At 42.5% G+C, this 15,837-nt stretch overlaps 1 protein-coding gene across 9 annotated transcripts in view; it reads left to right on the top strand.

The window, feature by feature from the left end:
- Window positions 1–15,837, top strand: part of LOC140718907 (serine/threonine-protein kinase Nek8-like) — a 168,264-nt gene that overhangs the window by 47,547 nt on the left and 104,880 nt on the right. For all 9 annotated transcript variants that reach the window (XM_073033197.1, XM_073033198.1, XM_073033193.1 and 6 more), the window contains 3 exons: window positions 6,010–6,164; window positions 8,109–8,313; window positions 12,249–12,393. In XM_073033197.1, the coding sequence (XP_072889298.1) occupies window positions 6,010–6,164; window positions 8,109–8,313; window positions 12,249–12,393 (505 nt within the window). The remainder of the gene's footprint in view (window positions 1–6,009; window positions 6,165–8,108; window positions 8,314–12,248; window positions 12,394–15,837) is intronic.

Raw genomic sequence — 15,837 nt, 5'->3', positions numbered from 1 at the left:
AGCTGTAAATAATGTTGCTTGTGGCACAGGGACCCCAGGGTAGAGTTGCCAGCTCTGATTGGATGTATTCCACATGACATTCGGCCTCCAATCAAGATGACTTTTTTCCCTAATACTTTTACAGCCAGTGCTTTGAAGAATTAAAGGAAGTGAAGTAACACAATTTTTTTTTACAAAATGTTTTGATCAGGTTACTGCCGGGTTTTAGGAAAGGCACAATCTTTAGATCTTCAAATGTGTGACGCCACAAAAAAATGCAGTACAACGTGACTAAATTTCATGGTGATCCTTTTAGGTGAATACTCTGTTCTTAGACTTATAGACACAGGCCCTTTAGCCCATCTAGTTTGTGCCGATCTATTAATCTGCCTAGCCCTGGCGATTTAAGTTCTTAGAACATAGAACAGTACAGCAAAGGAACAGGCCCTTCGGCCCTCAGTGTTGTGCCAAATCAGCTAAAAATCAAATCAAAAAAGCCCAAAAACTAATCCCTCCTACCTACACTATGTACATGTCACTCAATCTTCCTCATGTTCATGTGCCTGTCTAAACATCTCTTAAAAGCCTCTAATCTACTTGCCTGTACCACCATACAAGGCAATGAATTACAGGCATCCACCACTCTCTGAGTGAAAAAAGTTACCCCTCACATCCCCTTTCAACCTACCCCCTCTCACCTTCAATGCATGCCTTCTGTAATTAGACATTCCATCGCAGGGAAACAAGATACTCCCTGTCTACTCTATCTATGCCTCTCATAACCTTATAAACTTCTATCAGATCTCCCCTCAGCCTCTGCTGCTCCAAAGAAAACAACCCAAGTTTGGCCAGCTTCTCGTGATAGCACATGCCGTCTCAACCAGGCGGCATCCTAATAAACCTCTTCTGCACCCTCTCCAAAACCTCAACATCCTTCCTGTAGTGGGGCGACATTCTTGTGCCACTGATCTCGTCTCTGGGCTTAAGAATTACCAGTGTGAAAATGAGGCGGTGCTTTGCTATTTATATTTCTTTATTATTGTTAACCTTGCACCCTTTAACAAATATATCAGCAAGAAAGAGATTTGGTTGAGCAAAGCAAACACCAGGGGGGTCAGAGGTTGCAAACATTAGTTCCAGGTTGTATCCTCAAACTGGGAGCGGGAAAGTAATGTTCATTCTGTTATCTGTTAAGTTTAATGATCTGCTTCTGAGAGTGGGAGTTCTTACAAAAGGAAATATCTAAAGCCTGAACTTCCATTTTTGTTTATTGTGTCACTTGACATATAAAAAGACATCAAGGGAGAAATTTGTCTTCAGCTGCCTGTGGGAGGGTCAGTCAACTAGCTGCCAGTGTATAGATCAAGTATTGGTGATCAGAGGTGGTTTTCTCCCCCTCATTTTACGAGTGGTTTCCTTTCAAAGTTACGAATGAATATCTGGGCGACAGCCTCCTGTATAATGCCAGCATTAATCCATTGCCTTAAACATTGGTGTTTACATCCAGTTGCAGGCTTATGCAGAATAATGACGTTTACGATTAAAGAACTGCAGATGTTGGAAATCTGCAATAAACTCTGAAAATGGTGAAAATACTCAAGCAGATCAGGCAGTGGTCTGTGAAGAGAAAAACTGGGTTAATATTTTAGGTCAATAACCATTCATCAGATACCTGAAATGTTAACTCTCCCCCTCCTCTCCCTCCTTTCCCTCTCTCCCCCTCTCCCCCTTTTCCCCCAAATCCACCTCTCCCCTCTCCTTCTCTCTCCCCTCCTCTCCCCTCTTTTCCCCCAAATCCACCTCTCCCCCGCTCCTTCTCTCCTCTCTCCCCCCTTTCCCACCTCTTCCCCCTCCTCTCCCACCTTTCCCCAATCTCCCACCTCTTCCTCCCTCCTCCCTCTCCCACCTCTTCCTCCCCCCTCTCTAACCCCCTCCCCACCTCTAAAAGACACAAATATATGCACTTGGCTTTTTTTCTTCCTTCAGCTCCTTTAGAATTGTTCAGTTCCTCATTCTTCTCACCAGCATGAATCTCCTTGCACTTCCTCTGTTAAAATTTCAACTGCTGCATGTCTAGCTCCTCCACCAGCCTTCATTTTTAAAATTTATTTTATTTGCCCAACAAGACTGCCCCCTACCCCATTACACCCATGTGACCAATTAACCCATACGTCTTTGGAATATCAGAGGAAATTGCAGCAGCTGGAGGAAACCCATGCAGTATAGGGGGGAAATGTACAGACTCCTTATAGACAGTGCAGATCTGAACCTGTGTCTCTGGCACTTTAATAGCATTATGCTAACTGCTATGCCACCATGTTGCCCCCCCCCCCCCACCCCATCTATATATATGTTTTATTGAAATCTATCCCATTCCTCCTCTCTGTTCATTGTACCTCCAACCATTGTGCAAACTTCAAATCTGTTCCTTCTGCATCCGTATCCACCAACGAGTTGCTTTCGGGCAGATACAAGACCCGTCTCTGCACTCTCAGGTGAATGTGAAGGATACAAGACACTATTCTGAAGAAGAGAAAAAGAGGTCTCCTTGATATTTCAGCCAAAATCTATTATCTAACAAACATTACTACAAACATTTCTTATCTCTTTCATGGTTTATTTCAATGTGTTCAAGCTGGCTGCCACATATCCCATGAAACAGCAGTGGCTACTAGAAAAAGTAGAAAAGTAAGAGCATTTGGGACATTCTGAGGATGCAATGTAACTCTTGTATTTTTTCATTGCCCACTCTATTGTTGAACACTAATAACACATCCCGTGAAGGGAGCAGGATTTCTCAATAACTTCCTGATTTCCATGTTTAACCACTGCTGTGCATGCTCCACTGACTATAATTCTCATTGTAAATTCAGGGCTCTGATTAATAGTATTTCGTTATGAAATCCTCTTTAATATTAACAGTTATGAGGTATTGGATAATACTTCCAATGAGGCTACTACACCGATCAGAAATTAACTTGAGTCTTATTTCACTTTAGAGAGCAGAGTGGTTATATCCCAGATAAATAGTCTGATTAAAAGAGCAATAAACTATCAAAATCATTTCATGTTTGAAAGCTTGTGCATTAACCAGCTCCGCAAAAGCTAGCGATGCTTTTGAAATATGTAGATAATAATGTCACCAATTGCCTAGTGCAATGCAAATTCTCTTTCCATGCTGACCATTTAATGAGCCAGCTCTTGGAGTTTAATGATCAACACTTAGTAAAATGGTTTCTGATGTGAGATTTATCAGAACTCCTGCATTTTGTCAAATTGTTGATGAATGTTTTTCCCCTTTGAGAATTTCCTTTATCTAATTCTCAAATTATTTCTATAAATAAATTGTGAAAAGTTAGATTTAATCAAATTGATGAATTATTTTTAAAAATTAGTGAAATGGTTCAGTATTGCTGGATTTGTTGGGAATTACTTTGTTTTCTAGATTATTAGGGTAAGGAAGTTAGGTATTCCAGCCCTACTTCAGGACTTAGGTTTATAATTTAAAATGACACACCAGAGAGGTACTGACAGGGTGTTGCGTTGTTGCAATATTTATTTCCCCCCCGGCTGAGATGCTAAGTATGCCTGTTCATATGAGGGAGAAATGTCAGACACGTTTGGGTGCAATAGATCCTGCAATGCAACGCAAGGAAGACCAAGGAAATTCTCCATGATGTCAAGTCCAATACTTCTCCCTCAACACGTGTTGCATCAAGTCAGATTATCTTTATTTGTCAAATGTACATCAAAACTTACAGTGAAATGTGTTTTGTGTCAATGACCAACATAGTCCAAGCACTGGCTGGGGGAGGGAGTGGCAGCCCACGCGCGTCGCCAGGCTTCCAGCGCCAACATCCCACAACTTACTAATCCTCACCTGTACATCTTTGGAATCTGGGAGGAAGCTCACACGGTCATGGGGAGAACTTACAAACTCCTTACAGTCAATGGTGGGAATTGAACCCGGATCGGCAGTTTCTGGCACCATAGAGCATTGTGCTAACCGCTATGTCATCATGTTGTCCCTCTACCACATATCCAGACATAAGCAGATTATCCAGACACTATTGTATTACAGTTTATGGGACCTTTCTATGCACAATGTGGATGCTGCCTTTCGTGCTTTATAATGGTGACAGCAATTCAAAAGCACTTTACTAGCTACAAGAAAAACTCTTAGCAACATCCCATGGTCAAGAATAGTCTTATACATATGAAAATATTGCTTGAAGACAGATACATTCATTTTCTGGTGGCCCTATGTTAACGAGACCATGAAAATCCTATGGGTGCAAGAGTGACTTGCGATGGATGAGATGATTTAGCTCATGGGTTACACTGGATAAGCAGGAGTTACTCTCCTTGGAGTGAAGAAGATAGGAGATTTGATGCGTTATACAGGATGTTGATTTGGACATGTTAGATGGAGAGATACTGTTCCTATTAGTGAACGGCTTTAGGACAAAGTGGCACAGATTCAGGATGTTGGGCAGATGATACAGATCTTATAAGAAACAGTAGCTGTGATCTGGAATGTTCTGGCAACAGTAAATCAGAGATTTTAGAAGGACAGTGACTTGAGATAAAATAACTTGCAGGACTCTGAGGGAAGAGCAGAGAATTGGAATTAATTGGACTGGTCTATAAAGAGCCAACAAAACCCAGTGGTGGGATAAGTGGGTTTCTATGATGTAACATGATTCTGTGGTGACCCAGTCCCCTTGGCCACCATCAGCAGACTAATGGGTCACTTGTTCATTTGAGGAAGTTTGGATTATTCACATTGGTTACTGCAGTTGTCCAAAAATTCTCTACGATATTCTGAGAATGGTGAAGAGCTCTGGACAAATCCGTGTTTCTTTTGTTGCTGGGGAACTCCAAGTTGGCCTGGTGTGTCAGTGCCTGTATGCATATACAGTAGGCACACGTTCTCTTGAAGATGGAATGAGGGGACATATGTGGAGGGGGAATCCATGGAAGCATCTAATGCCCTATCTAGTCCTAAACCTTACTAACCATACTGTGGATTGGGTAGCTGATCCTTTACTGATAATCCTTCTTGTCTCTGGGCGTGGATAAGAATATTGCAGTCAGAGTTTGCCTCCAAGAGGACCACGACCTCGTCATGGTTTGGAGGCGTGCGTGCCTCAATAACCCAGAGAGTTTTGCTGGCTGGAGTCAGGGCTTTATGGTTTGCCAAACAGATCAAAGGGTAGAGGCCAGACTAAGAGTGGTCCACTGGTCCTCCAGGTTCAGGGGGTTCATCTGAGGGCTCACAACCCTGACTGGTCAAAAACAAAATTGTTACGGAAACACCAGTGAAGAATCCTCCTCCATCTGAATCGGATGGTATTCCTGAGTCTCCACCCGGGACTTGTGTGAAAACCAAGCAGATGCCCTGGACACCGCCAGAGATGGAGAACCTTTGCTGCTCTAAACGCCAAAGGCATAATTGGCAGTAAGTAAGTAATGAGGGTTTGTCCAGGGCACCCAAGCTGCATCCAAAACCTCGGATCAGATATAGCACCTGTGTGCATACAGCGATAGTTGATGTATGCTCTTGCAGTACATTACATACAATATGTAGAGCAGAATCGTCCAACTGTTCCTGTATTGAATGAGAATCCCGGTTGTTTTACAGTTGCTGATCGCAATTATTTGTGGGTGGTCACCATTCACAGTATCTAGTACGGTGTACGAATATATTGGACTGCACAGTAGCATAAGCATATCTCTATTACAGTGCCAGCTACCTGGGTTCAATTTCACTGCAGTCTGCGAGGAATTTGTACATTCTCCCCATGACCATGTGGGTTTCTTCTGAGTCCTACAGTTTCCTCAGTTGGCAGGTTAATTGGGCACATGGGTGTAATTGGACAGCACGGTCTCATGAGCCAGAAGGGCCTGTCATCATGCTGAATCCCTAAATATAAACAAGAGTTCTGACATGCTTTGAGGTATACCTTCCTGCTTCTAAACTGATGAGTCTGAAGAAAAGTTTACACAGTCTCTGTATGTCCCTTCCAGGTCGCTATATCTGACACTCACATGATAGCAGTCACTGCAGAGAGAACTGTGTACACATGGGGAAGCAATCTGAAAGGCCAGCTTGGTCATGGAGACCAGCAATCACGTTCACGACCCCAGCTGGTGGAAGCCCTCAAAGGAAAGTTTATTGCCAGGTAATAAAGTTTACGAGCACAAGGTTCAGAGGCTGTAGACCAAGGCAGCCTGTGAAGAAAAAAGACATGAATGGCAGATTTATCTCCGAGTCTCTGATAGTTGGGCATTATGTGCTTGCTATTCAACATGGTGAAAGTTAGCAGTGTTTCAGATGAGTATTGGTCAGTAAATTATTCCGTCTCTGTTATTTTCCCTTTTGGATCAATCTCACCCTGCTGAAACCGTTTTATAAGCAAATGCTTTTCCCATTCTTCTCACAGTAGTCACTGGGAGATTCACAAAATGGATAAAGCGTTTTCAACAAAAGACCACGTTTGCTTCCTGTTTAAAACTAAATCTGGGATTCAGACAAAATATTGAACAGACTAGTGGAGTGAACATCTATGATATGAAGTGTTAGTCCCTGTGGAGAGATCTATTCTCATTTTCATTATTGTTGTGTAGGGAGAATTTACTCAACAGACACGTTGCTTATAGCAAAATTCCACTGCTTGACTTTAATTATGACTACTGGAGAAGTGGAATTAAAATCTGAGGAATGGGAGAATAAAGCTTCCGTGGGAAATTTGTTTTTCAGGAAGTCTCCGTCTAACCCCAGGTTGCTTGGGAGAAGATGATCCAGTGCTAGAACAGTGCACGCAGCACATGCTGTTTGACCCACGATATTGTGCTGACCCTTTAACCTACTCCAAGATCAATCTAACCCTTCTTTCTCACATAAACCTCTATTTTTTCTTTCATCCACATGCGTATCTAAGAGTCTCTTAAATGTCCCGAGTGTGTCTGTCTCTACCACTACCCACGAAGGTATGTTCCTTGCATCTACCACTTTCTGTGTTTTTAGAAAAAGAGCTGCCTCTGGCATCCCCGCCCCCTACTTTCCTCCCAACACGTTAAAGTTATGCCCCCTCGTACTAGTCATTTCCGCACTGGGAAAGAAGTCTCAATCCGTGCGCACTGATTCTGTTGCTCTTTTTGTGAAGGGTGGAATAAAACAAAGGGGATGTTCACACTTGGAAGACTGTCATAGAAAGAGAGAGAGCTGAGCAATTATGAGTCAGTCAGGAGGTAGGGTAAATCCTCTGGCAAATGAAGAGACTGGAAGTGAAAAAGGGGAGCTTGTGTTTGTAGTAATGAGAGGGTGGGGAGGAAAACTTTTCTGTGTGCTTGTGTACAGGCATACATACATTCAGGAGGTTATGGATCAAAATTCATCTTTGACAATAATACAAAATAAGGATTATTGCAACATTCCTCCCAGCTATCCAGCCTGTCAGATGTTTAGCTTAGCACACACAACATGCTGGAGGAACTCAGCTGGTCAGGCAACATCTATGTAGAGCAAGGGTTCCCAACCTGAGGTCCATGGGCGCCTTGCTTAATGGCCTTAAAAGGGTTGGGAACCCCTGATATAGAGGAACGAACAGTCGACATTTTGGGCTGCAACCCTTCATCAGGACTGAAAAGGAAGAGGGACAAAGCCAGAATAAGGAGGTGGGGGGACCTCGGGGGAGTGCAAGCAGGCAGGCGAGGGGAAGGTAAATGCAGGGAGGGGGGATGAAGAGAGATGCTGGGAGGTGATAGGTGAAAAGGGGTAAAGGGCTGGAGAAGGAATCTGATGGAGGAGGAGTGTGGACCATGAGAGAAAGGGAAGGAGGAGGGGCACCAGAGGGAGGTGATGGGCAGGTGAGGAGATGAGAAGGGAGAAGAGGGGAGCCAGAATTGGGAATGGAAAAGGAGAGAAGGAGGAGGAAAGAAAAATTACTGGAAGTTAGAGAAATTGATATTCAGTTTTAGTGAAGTCATTAAACAACTGTACTGGATATTAGATGGAGAAGATGACAGCTTGACGATATACTGCTTTTGCTGTCCAAACGGAGTTTCTACCCCCCCCCCCCCCCCCCCCGTGCCTCCCTAGGATTTAATCCTTTACCCTTTCTCAGGGCCTGTGGTGGACATGGATTCAGTGTGTTTACCAGTGACAATGGAATTGTCATGACTTCTGGAGATGGAGCCCAAGGCTGCCTGGGGCATGGGGACTTTTTCAGCACCTCCAGGCCTTGTTTGATTGAGGCCCTGCTCGGTGTAAATGTCCAAGCCATTGCCTGTGGTCAGCAGCATGTGGTGTGTGTCAGCGGTGATGGCGAGGTGAGTAAACTGACTTTCACCTCTCGTTTCAGAAACCTGAGTATTACTGTCTTTAGCAAGAAGAAGCCTTCACGGAAAGGACAGCCTATTGAGTGTGATTTTCCTGCTGGTCTTAATTGGGGAGTTACTGGTCTTCACCACCAGTAAATTCAGTGCGACAGAGAGGGGAAAAAAAAGGAAAATGCAGCTTGGATGTTTGGACAGCAAAGATAATGCAGTTAGGGTAGGACAAGACCACAGGGAGATTTGGGAATGAGACAGAAAACTTTAAAGATATGGTTGGAAACATAAGTTATGTATAATGCAATACTTTAAACTGTCATATGTCATGCTGTTTAAATTTGTTTGGTATTCATTGTTCAACACCTGTGCAAAATTCTAAAGTTAAAGTGCACTATAAACAGGCAGATATACTGTAAGGGCAGCTGCTAAGCAGATGCTGGGGACACAGAAGCAAAGGTAGAGGTGCCTAGATTGATCTGGGGCTGCCTTGCCATATAGTTCACGTAAAGGTGGGCAGAGTCATTGTATTGCATTCTGACATTAAAGGAAGGGTCTATGACATTAAGATGAGGAGCATATGCCTGGGACAGAAGTGATGCAACAGTCATTTCATTAGGCAAAGTGGAGTTACGTTGGAGCATCAACAAAGGCTCACTCAGGTGAGTGCAAACTACTTCACATTGAAAAAAAATTACAGAAAGTTGTTAAAGGTTCACAGCCTTAATTTGTCCTGCCAAGAAGCATCTGTGTTTAATGCTGTACTCTTCCTTTAAGGCAGCAACGTTTGGATGCCCTGTCAAACAGTCTCCACCCATGGTATTGTATTCCAGGGGTTTTCATGTTCATGAGTACTTCTGAACACTCTCTGCTCAATTTTCTTATCTGAGCAGCCAGCTATTGTGTGTTCACATGTAACTGGGAATTCAGCTACATTGCTCAAAATTTTCCATTCATTAATTTTAACTTCTGTGCCCCAAGTTCCAGATTTGTGTTCCTTTGCACACTGTGAATGCTGCATCATAAAATTGCTCCATAATTTCCACCGTGCTATGAATCTTCAGCCAGATTATTGATGCTATTATACACCTCGATGGGTTCCAATTCTCTGTCGCTTCCATTTATTCTGTTCACTGGAATTATTGGTGTTCTCACATTGGAAGATAATGGGCAGATTTATTATCTCCTTGGCAAACTGTAAAAAGCCAGCCTATCGTATTTATGTTGATGAAGTTATTGGTTTTATTTTCGTCACATCAGTGATTCTACCCAAAAGCATTATGATAACAACCTGAAATTATCCTAGAAATTCTTAATGACTCAATCTGTTCATTCACTTGCTGACAAATACACCTACGCACTCAGACTCTCTGCCTCTTCTCTCATACAACACTTACACACACACACTCACACCCTCACTCATACACACTCGCTCACCCTCTCTCACTCATACTCACTCATTCACGTACCCTCACTCACCCTCCTTCACTCATCCACGTACTCACTATACCTCACACTCACTCTCATACACTCACTGGCACTCACTCTCACTCACTCTCACACTCACTCTCACTCACTCTTGCTCACACACACACAATCATTCTTCACACTCACTCTCACTCACCCTCACTCACTCATTCACTTACTCATTCTTTCACTCATTCTCACTCACTCACTTTCACTCACTCTCTAACTCACCCTCACTCACTCACTCATATTCTTTCACTCATTCTCACTCACTCACTTTCACTCACACTCTCACTAACTCACCCTCACTCGCTCACTCACTTACTCATATTCCTTCATTCTCGCTGTCACTCTCACTCTCATTCACACTCCCTCTCACTCACCTCAATCACACACACACAGTAACTCCCTCTCTATCTCTCATGTAAGCACAGGTACATCACACATACGCATGTGCGCACACATATACATTCTGCAGTGATTTAAAAGATTACTTCACTTGGCGCGAACATGGTTATCAATTTTGAATTTGTATGAAAACCATAAAAGTGCAGGCTCAAAACATTGTACTTCCGTTACATTACTGCAAGTGCCTATTCATCCAGCCAATAAATTATTTTGAATTGTTTCTAGAACATTGCTGAAGGCTGGTGAATGTTAGATTTAGTCAATAAATAAAAGGATAACATCTTGAATGAGGTGAGAAATAACCAGGTTCAAGCAGAGCTCTGGTATCTTAAGTATGGGTGGTGGGGGGAGGGGTTGATGGAGTTGGATGGCTGTATGTTGAAATACTCCAAAATTCTGTGAAGAGCAGACTATTACACATTGTGCTTTGTATTTGCACAACTGAAGCATGAAATTATTACTGCTGAATAATTTCCATTGACTGCTAGTTCCTGAGTTTGTCCCGGCATAAATCTGAACATCAAAACTAATTAACTCACTCTGGGAAAACTGAAATTAGTTGAGTTAAAGATCCTTCATCTTCGAGACATAACTGAGGCTTTATAAAGTGTTGGTTATATCACAGTTGGAATATTGAAAGCAGTTTTGGGCCTCTTATCTAAGAAAGGATGTGCTGTCATTGGAGAGGGTCTAGAGAGGTTCATGAAAATGATCCTGGGAATGAAAAGGTTTGCATATAAGGAGTGTTGAACGGCTCTAGGACAATACAATCGGCTCTCCTTATCCGCGAATTCCACATGCTTAAATTCAACCAACCATGAATTGCGAAAACCCGGAAGTGCTCTTCCAGCACTTGTTGTTCGAGCATGTACAGACTTTTTTTCCTTGTCATTATTCCCTAAACAATGCAGTATAACAACTATTTTACATAGCATTTACATTATATTAGGCATTATAAGTAATCTAGAGATGATTTAAAGTATACCGGAGGATGTGCGTGGGTTATCGTGGATTGGGATCGAAAAAAATCGGTTCTCTTACTAAGTAAGTCGGAACAGGTACATCCGGTATTATTTAGCGTCAGTTAGTCAAACATTTGTCTTAGTATATAGTATATAATTTACCTTTCTATGCATATAAAACACTTAAGAATGTATGTTTCAGCGCCGGGTTCAATCCAGTGGCAGACCACTCCCGAGTGCGCTGTCCACCGAGCCGGGTTGATGTGGAGGATCAAAAACCCAATAATTAAACCACTGCGTTGCTTAGTAATAATTGTAGCTTTCATCGGGTCAGAGCCTTTCTCACTTTATCCTTTAAAATTGTTCCAAACGTTGACTGTCGTAGCCTAACGCTTTTCCAATGACCGATGGCGTTTCATTTCTTTCCGACCGCTTTATTATTTCCACTTTATTTTCAATCGTGATCATGATTACTTTCGTGAACAGAAACAGTGCTGATTCAGAGCTCTGATGCCGGGTCCTAATGTCCACCACACTAAGACATGTTGAATAAGGGACCTGAGCATCCGCGAATTTTGGTATCCACGAGGGGTCCCAGAACCAATCCCTCGCGGATAAGAAGGACCAACTGTACTTGCTGGAGCTTAGAAGATTGGCAGGGGGAGGGAAATCTCATTGACTCCTATCAAATATTGCAAGGACTGTATAGAATGGACATAAAGAGGATGTTTTCTATAGTGGAGGTGTCTATGAGCAGAGAGTATAGCCTCAGAATAGAAGGACATCCCTATAGAACAGAAATGAGGAGGAATTTCTTTAGTCAGAGGGCAGTGAATCTGTGAGATTCATTGCCACAGACAGCTGTGGAGGCAAGTCATTGGGTATATTTAAAACAGAGGTTGATAGGTTCTTGATTAGTCAGGGCATCAAAGGTTACAGGGAGAAGACAGCAGAATGGGGTTGAGAGGGATAATAAGTCAGCCATGATGGAATGGCGGAGCAGATTCCATGAACTAAATGGCCTAATTCTGCTCCTAGGTCTTAAGGTTTTATTCTTTTTTTGAAACAATTAAATTTGGTTGTTTTACTTCATTCCAGGTATTTTCATGGGGCAATGGAAAATTTGGCAAACTAGGTCTTGGGAACGATGACAATAGTTGCTTGCCAATTAAAGTAACTTTTGAGGAGCAGATCTTTATAAAAGATGTAAAATGTGGCTTAGATGGAACCATGTTCTTAACAGGTATGTACATGAATAGATTTATTTATTATAGCCGAAGAGATTGTGGAGACATTAGTAATAATCTTTCAAGAAACACTAGGTTCTGAAATGGTTCCGGAGGACTGGAAAGTTGCAAATATTATTCCACTCTTTAAGAAGGGAAGGAGGCAGAAGAAAGGAGTTTATAGGCCAGTTAGTCTGACTTCAGAAGATGTTGGACTCCATTAGTAAGGATGAGGTTTCAGGGTACTTGGGAGGTAGATGATTAAATAGGCCAAAGTCAGCATAGTTTCCTTAGGGAAAATCTTGCCTGACAAATCTGTGGGAATTTTTAGAGGAAATATCAAGCAGAATAGACAAAGGAGAATCAGTGGATGTGGTATACTTGGATTTTCAAAAGGCCTTTGACAAGTTGCTGCACATGAGGCTGCTAAACAAGTTAAGAGCCCATAGTATTACAGGAAAGATACTAACATGGATAGATGATTGACTGACATGAGGCAAAGAGTGGGAATAAAGGGCACCTTTTCTGGTTGGCTGCCAATGACTGGTGGTGTTCCACAAGGGTCCACGTTGGGCCATTTCTTTTTTACGTTGTATGTCAATGATTTGGATCTCGGAATTAGTGGCTTTGTGGCCAAGTTTGTGGACAATACGAAGATATGTGGAGGGGCAGGTAATGCTGAGGAAGCAGGGAGTCTGCAGAAGGACTTGGACAGATTGGGAGAATGGGCAAAGAATTGGAAGATGGAATATAATGTAGTCAAGTGTAAGATCATGCACTTTGGTAGAAGGAATAAATTTGTAGACTATTTTCTAAACAGGAAGAAAATTGAAAGGTCAAAATTGCAAAGGGACTTGAGAGTCCTTGTGCCAGATCCCCTAATAGTTGGTGGTAAGGATGGTGAATGTAACATTAGCATCCATTTCAAATGGACTAGAATATAAAAGCAAGGATGTAATGCTGATGCATAATAAGGCATTGGTCAGACTACACTTGGAGTATTGTAAGCAGTTTTGGGCCCCTTATCTAGAAAAATATGTGCTGACATTGGAGAGAGCAGTGAATCTGTGGAGGCCAAGTTATTGGGTACATTTAAAGCAGAGGTTGATAGTTTCTTGATTAATCAGGGCATCAAAGGTTGTGGCGAGAAGCAGGAGAATGGGATTGAGAGGAATAGTTAATCGACAGACCTGGTGGGCTGAATAGCCTAAGTCTGGACCTATATATTGCGTCTTACTACAACCATTCAAAGACTTTGAAAATCATTAAATTTACCCGAATAGAAACTTTACTGGAATAATTTAATTTACCTTTAGAATCAAAATACCATTTAAAAGTTTAAATATATGCAGAGAGATTTTTTCCCCACTTTTTCCTGCCCTTGATATGGTTCCACATTTAGATTGCCCCTCCACTTTATTAGAAGCGTAGAAGTTAGGTCAATACACACAAAATGCTGGAGGAACTCAGCAGGCCAGGCAGCATCTAGGAAAAGAGTACAGTCGATGTTTCAGGACAAAAATTCTGCAGAAGGTAGGCCATTTGGCCCTTCAAGCTTGTTCTGTCATTCAATGTGATCACGGTTGATCATCCAAATTCTGTACACTGTTTCTGCTTTCTCCCTATGTTTCTTGATCATTTTAGCCATTAGACTGGTATCTAACTCCTGCTTAAAAATATCAATGATTTAGCTTAAGCTCTTCTTTGGTTGAAAATTTCATTGATACACAATTCCTTGCGTGAAGACATTTCTCTACAACTCGGTCTTACATAGTTTACCAATATCTTTGCCATAAGATCATAAGATATAAGAGCAGAATTCGGCCAATTGGCCCATCGAGTCTGCTCCACCATTTCATGACTGATAGATTTTGCCTCTCAACCCCAAACTCCTGCCTTCTCCCCAAATCCTTTCATGCCTTGGCCAATCAAGAATCTATCAACCTCTTCCTTAAATATTCGTAAAGACTTGGCCTCCACAGTCGCCTGTGACAATGAATTCCACAGATTCAACACTCTCTGACTAAAGAAATTCTTCCTCATCTCCGTTCTGAAAGGACACCCCTCCATTCTAAGGCTGTGTCCTCTGGTCTTAGACTCTCCCGCCATAGGAACCATCCTCTCCACATCCACTCGAGCAAGGCCTTCCACCGTTCGATAGGTATCAATAAGGTCACTCTTCATCCTTCTGAGTTCTAGAGAGTACAGAGTCTTAGTTCTGGACTTCCCCATAATCAGAATCATTCTTCCTACAGCTAGTCTTCCTGTTCTTAAACAGGATTTTATAACCATCAAAGAGATCCATCCTAGATGTTGGCAAATGTACTTCTAGGTCTCTTCATATGTCAGTTGCACCATCCCAAAAACATAGTCTGATGAGCCTATGCTGAATTCTTTCCATAGCAAAACATCAAAGGAGGAGACCAAAACTGCACACAGTGCTCAAGTGTGTTTCCATAAGGATATGCACAATTACAAAATGGTATCCCTGCTCTGATACTTGAATCTGCTTGCTCTGAAGGCCAACATGTGGGGCAGCTTGGTGGTGTAGAGTTTAGCACAATTGTTTACAATGCCAGTCACCTCTGATCGGTGTTCAATTCCCACTGCTGTCTGTCAGGAGTTGATATGTTCTCCTCGCGATCATGTGCACTCCAGTTTCCTGAATGACATACGGTTAGGGTTAGTAAGTTGGAGCATGGTGACATTTGTGGACTGCCCCCAGCACCATCCTTGCTGACTTGATTTGCCACAAATGATGCAATTCACAGACAAGGGAAGATCTGTAGATGCTGAAGATCCAAAGCAATGCTGGAGGGACTCAGCAGGTCAGGCAACATCTATGGAGAAGAGTTCTTTCAACGTTTTGGGCTGAGACCCTTCAGTAGGACTGGAGAAAAAAAGATGAGTAGAGTTAAAAGTTGAGGAGAGGGAGAAACGCAAGGTTATAGGTAACACCGGAAGGAGGAGAGGTGAAGTAAACCCTGTATCTCTTTCACTAAACAACTTCCCAGTTCTTTACTTCACCCCTCCCCCACACAGTTTCACCTATCACCTTGTGTTTCCCCTCCCCTAACCCCATCTTTTGACTCTAATCCTCATCTTTTTTCTCTCCAGTCCTGCTGCAGGGTTTCAGCCCGAAACATCGACTATATGCTTTTCCATAGATGCTGCCTGGCCTACTGAGTTCCTCCAGCATTTTGTGTGTGTTGCATACAAAACACTGTATGTTTCGATGTTTCAGTGTACTTGTGACCAATAAAATATCTTTCTTTATTTGCAATTTTAACCACCTGCTGCACATTCACGCTTCCCTTCTTCAATTTGTGCTCAAGGCCACCCAGGTCATGCTGCACCTGGCCATTCCGTAATCTACCACTACTCAGGTAGTAATCAGCCCTTCTGCTTTTGCCACCAAAAGTAGGTGACCTTCCGTCAATCCACACTTTGCTACAACTGCC

Source organism: Hemitrygon akajei, chromosome 30, assembly GCF_048418815.1.
Source record: "Hemitrygon akajei chromosome 30, sHemAka1.3, whole genome shotgun sequence".
Lineage (NCBI taxonomy): Eukaryota > Metazoa > Chordata > Chondrichthyes > Myliobatiformes > Dasyatidae > Hemitrygon > Hemitrygon akajei.
Note: the sequence above shows the minus strand (reverse complement) of the source record. Positions and strands in the feature narration are given on the sequence as shown.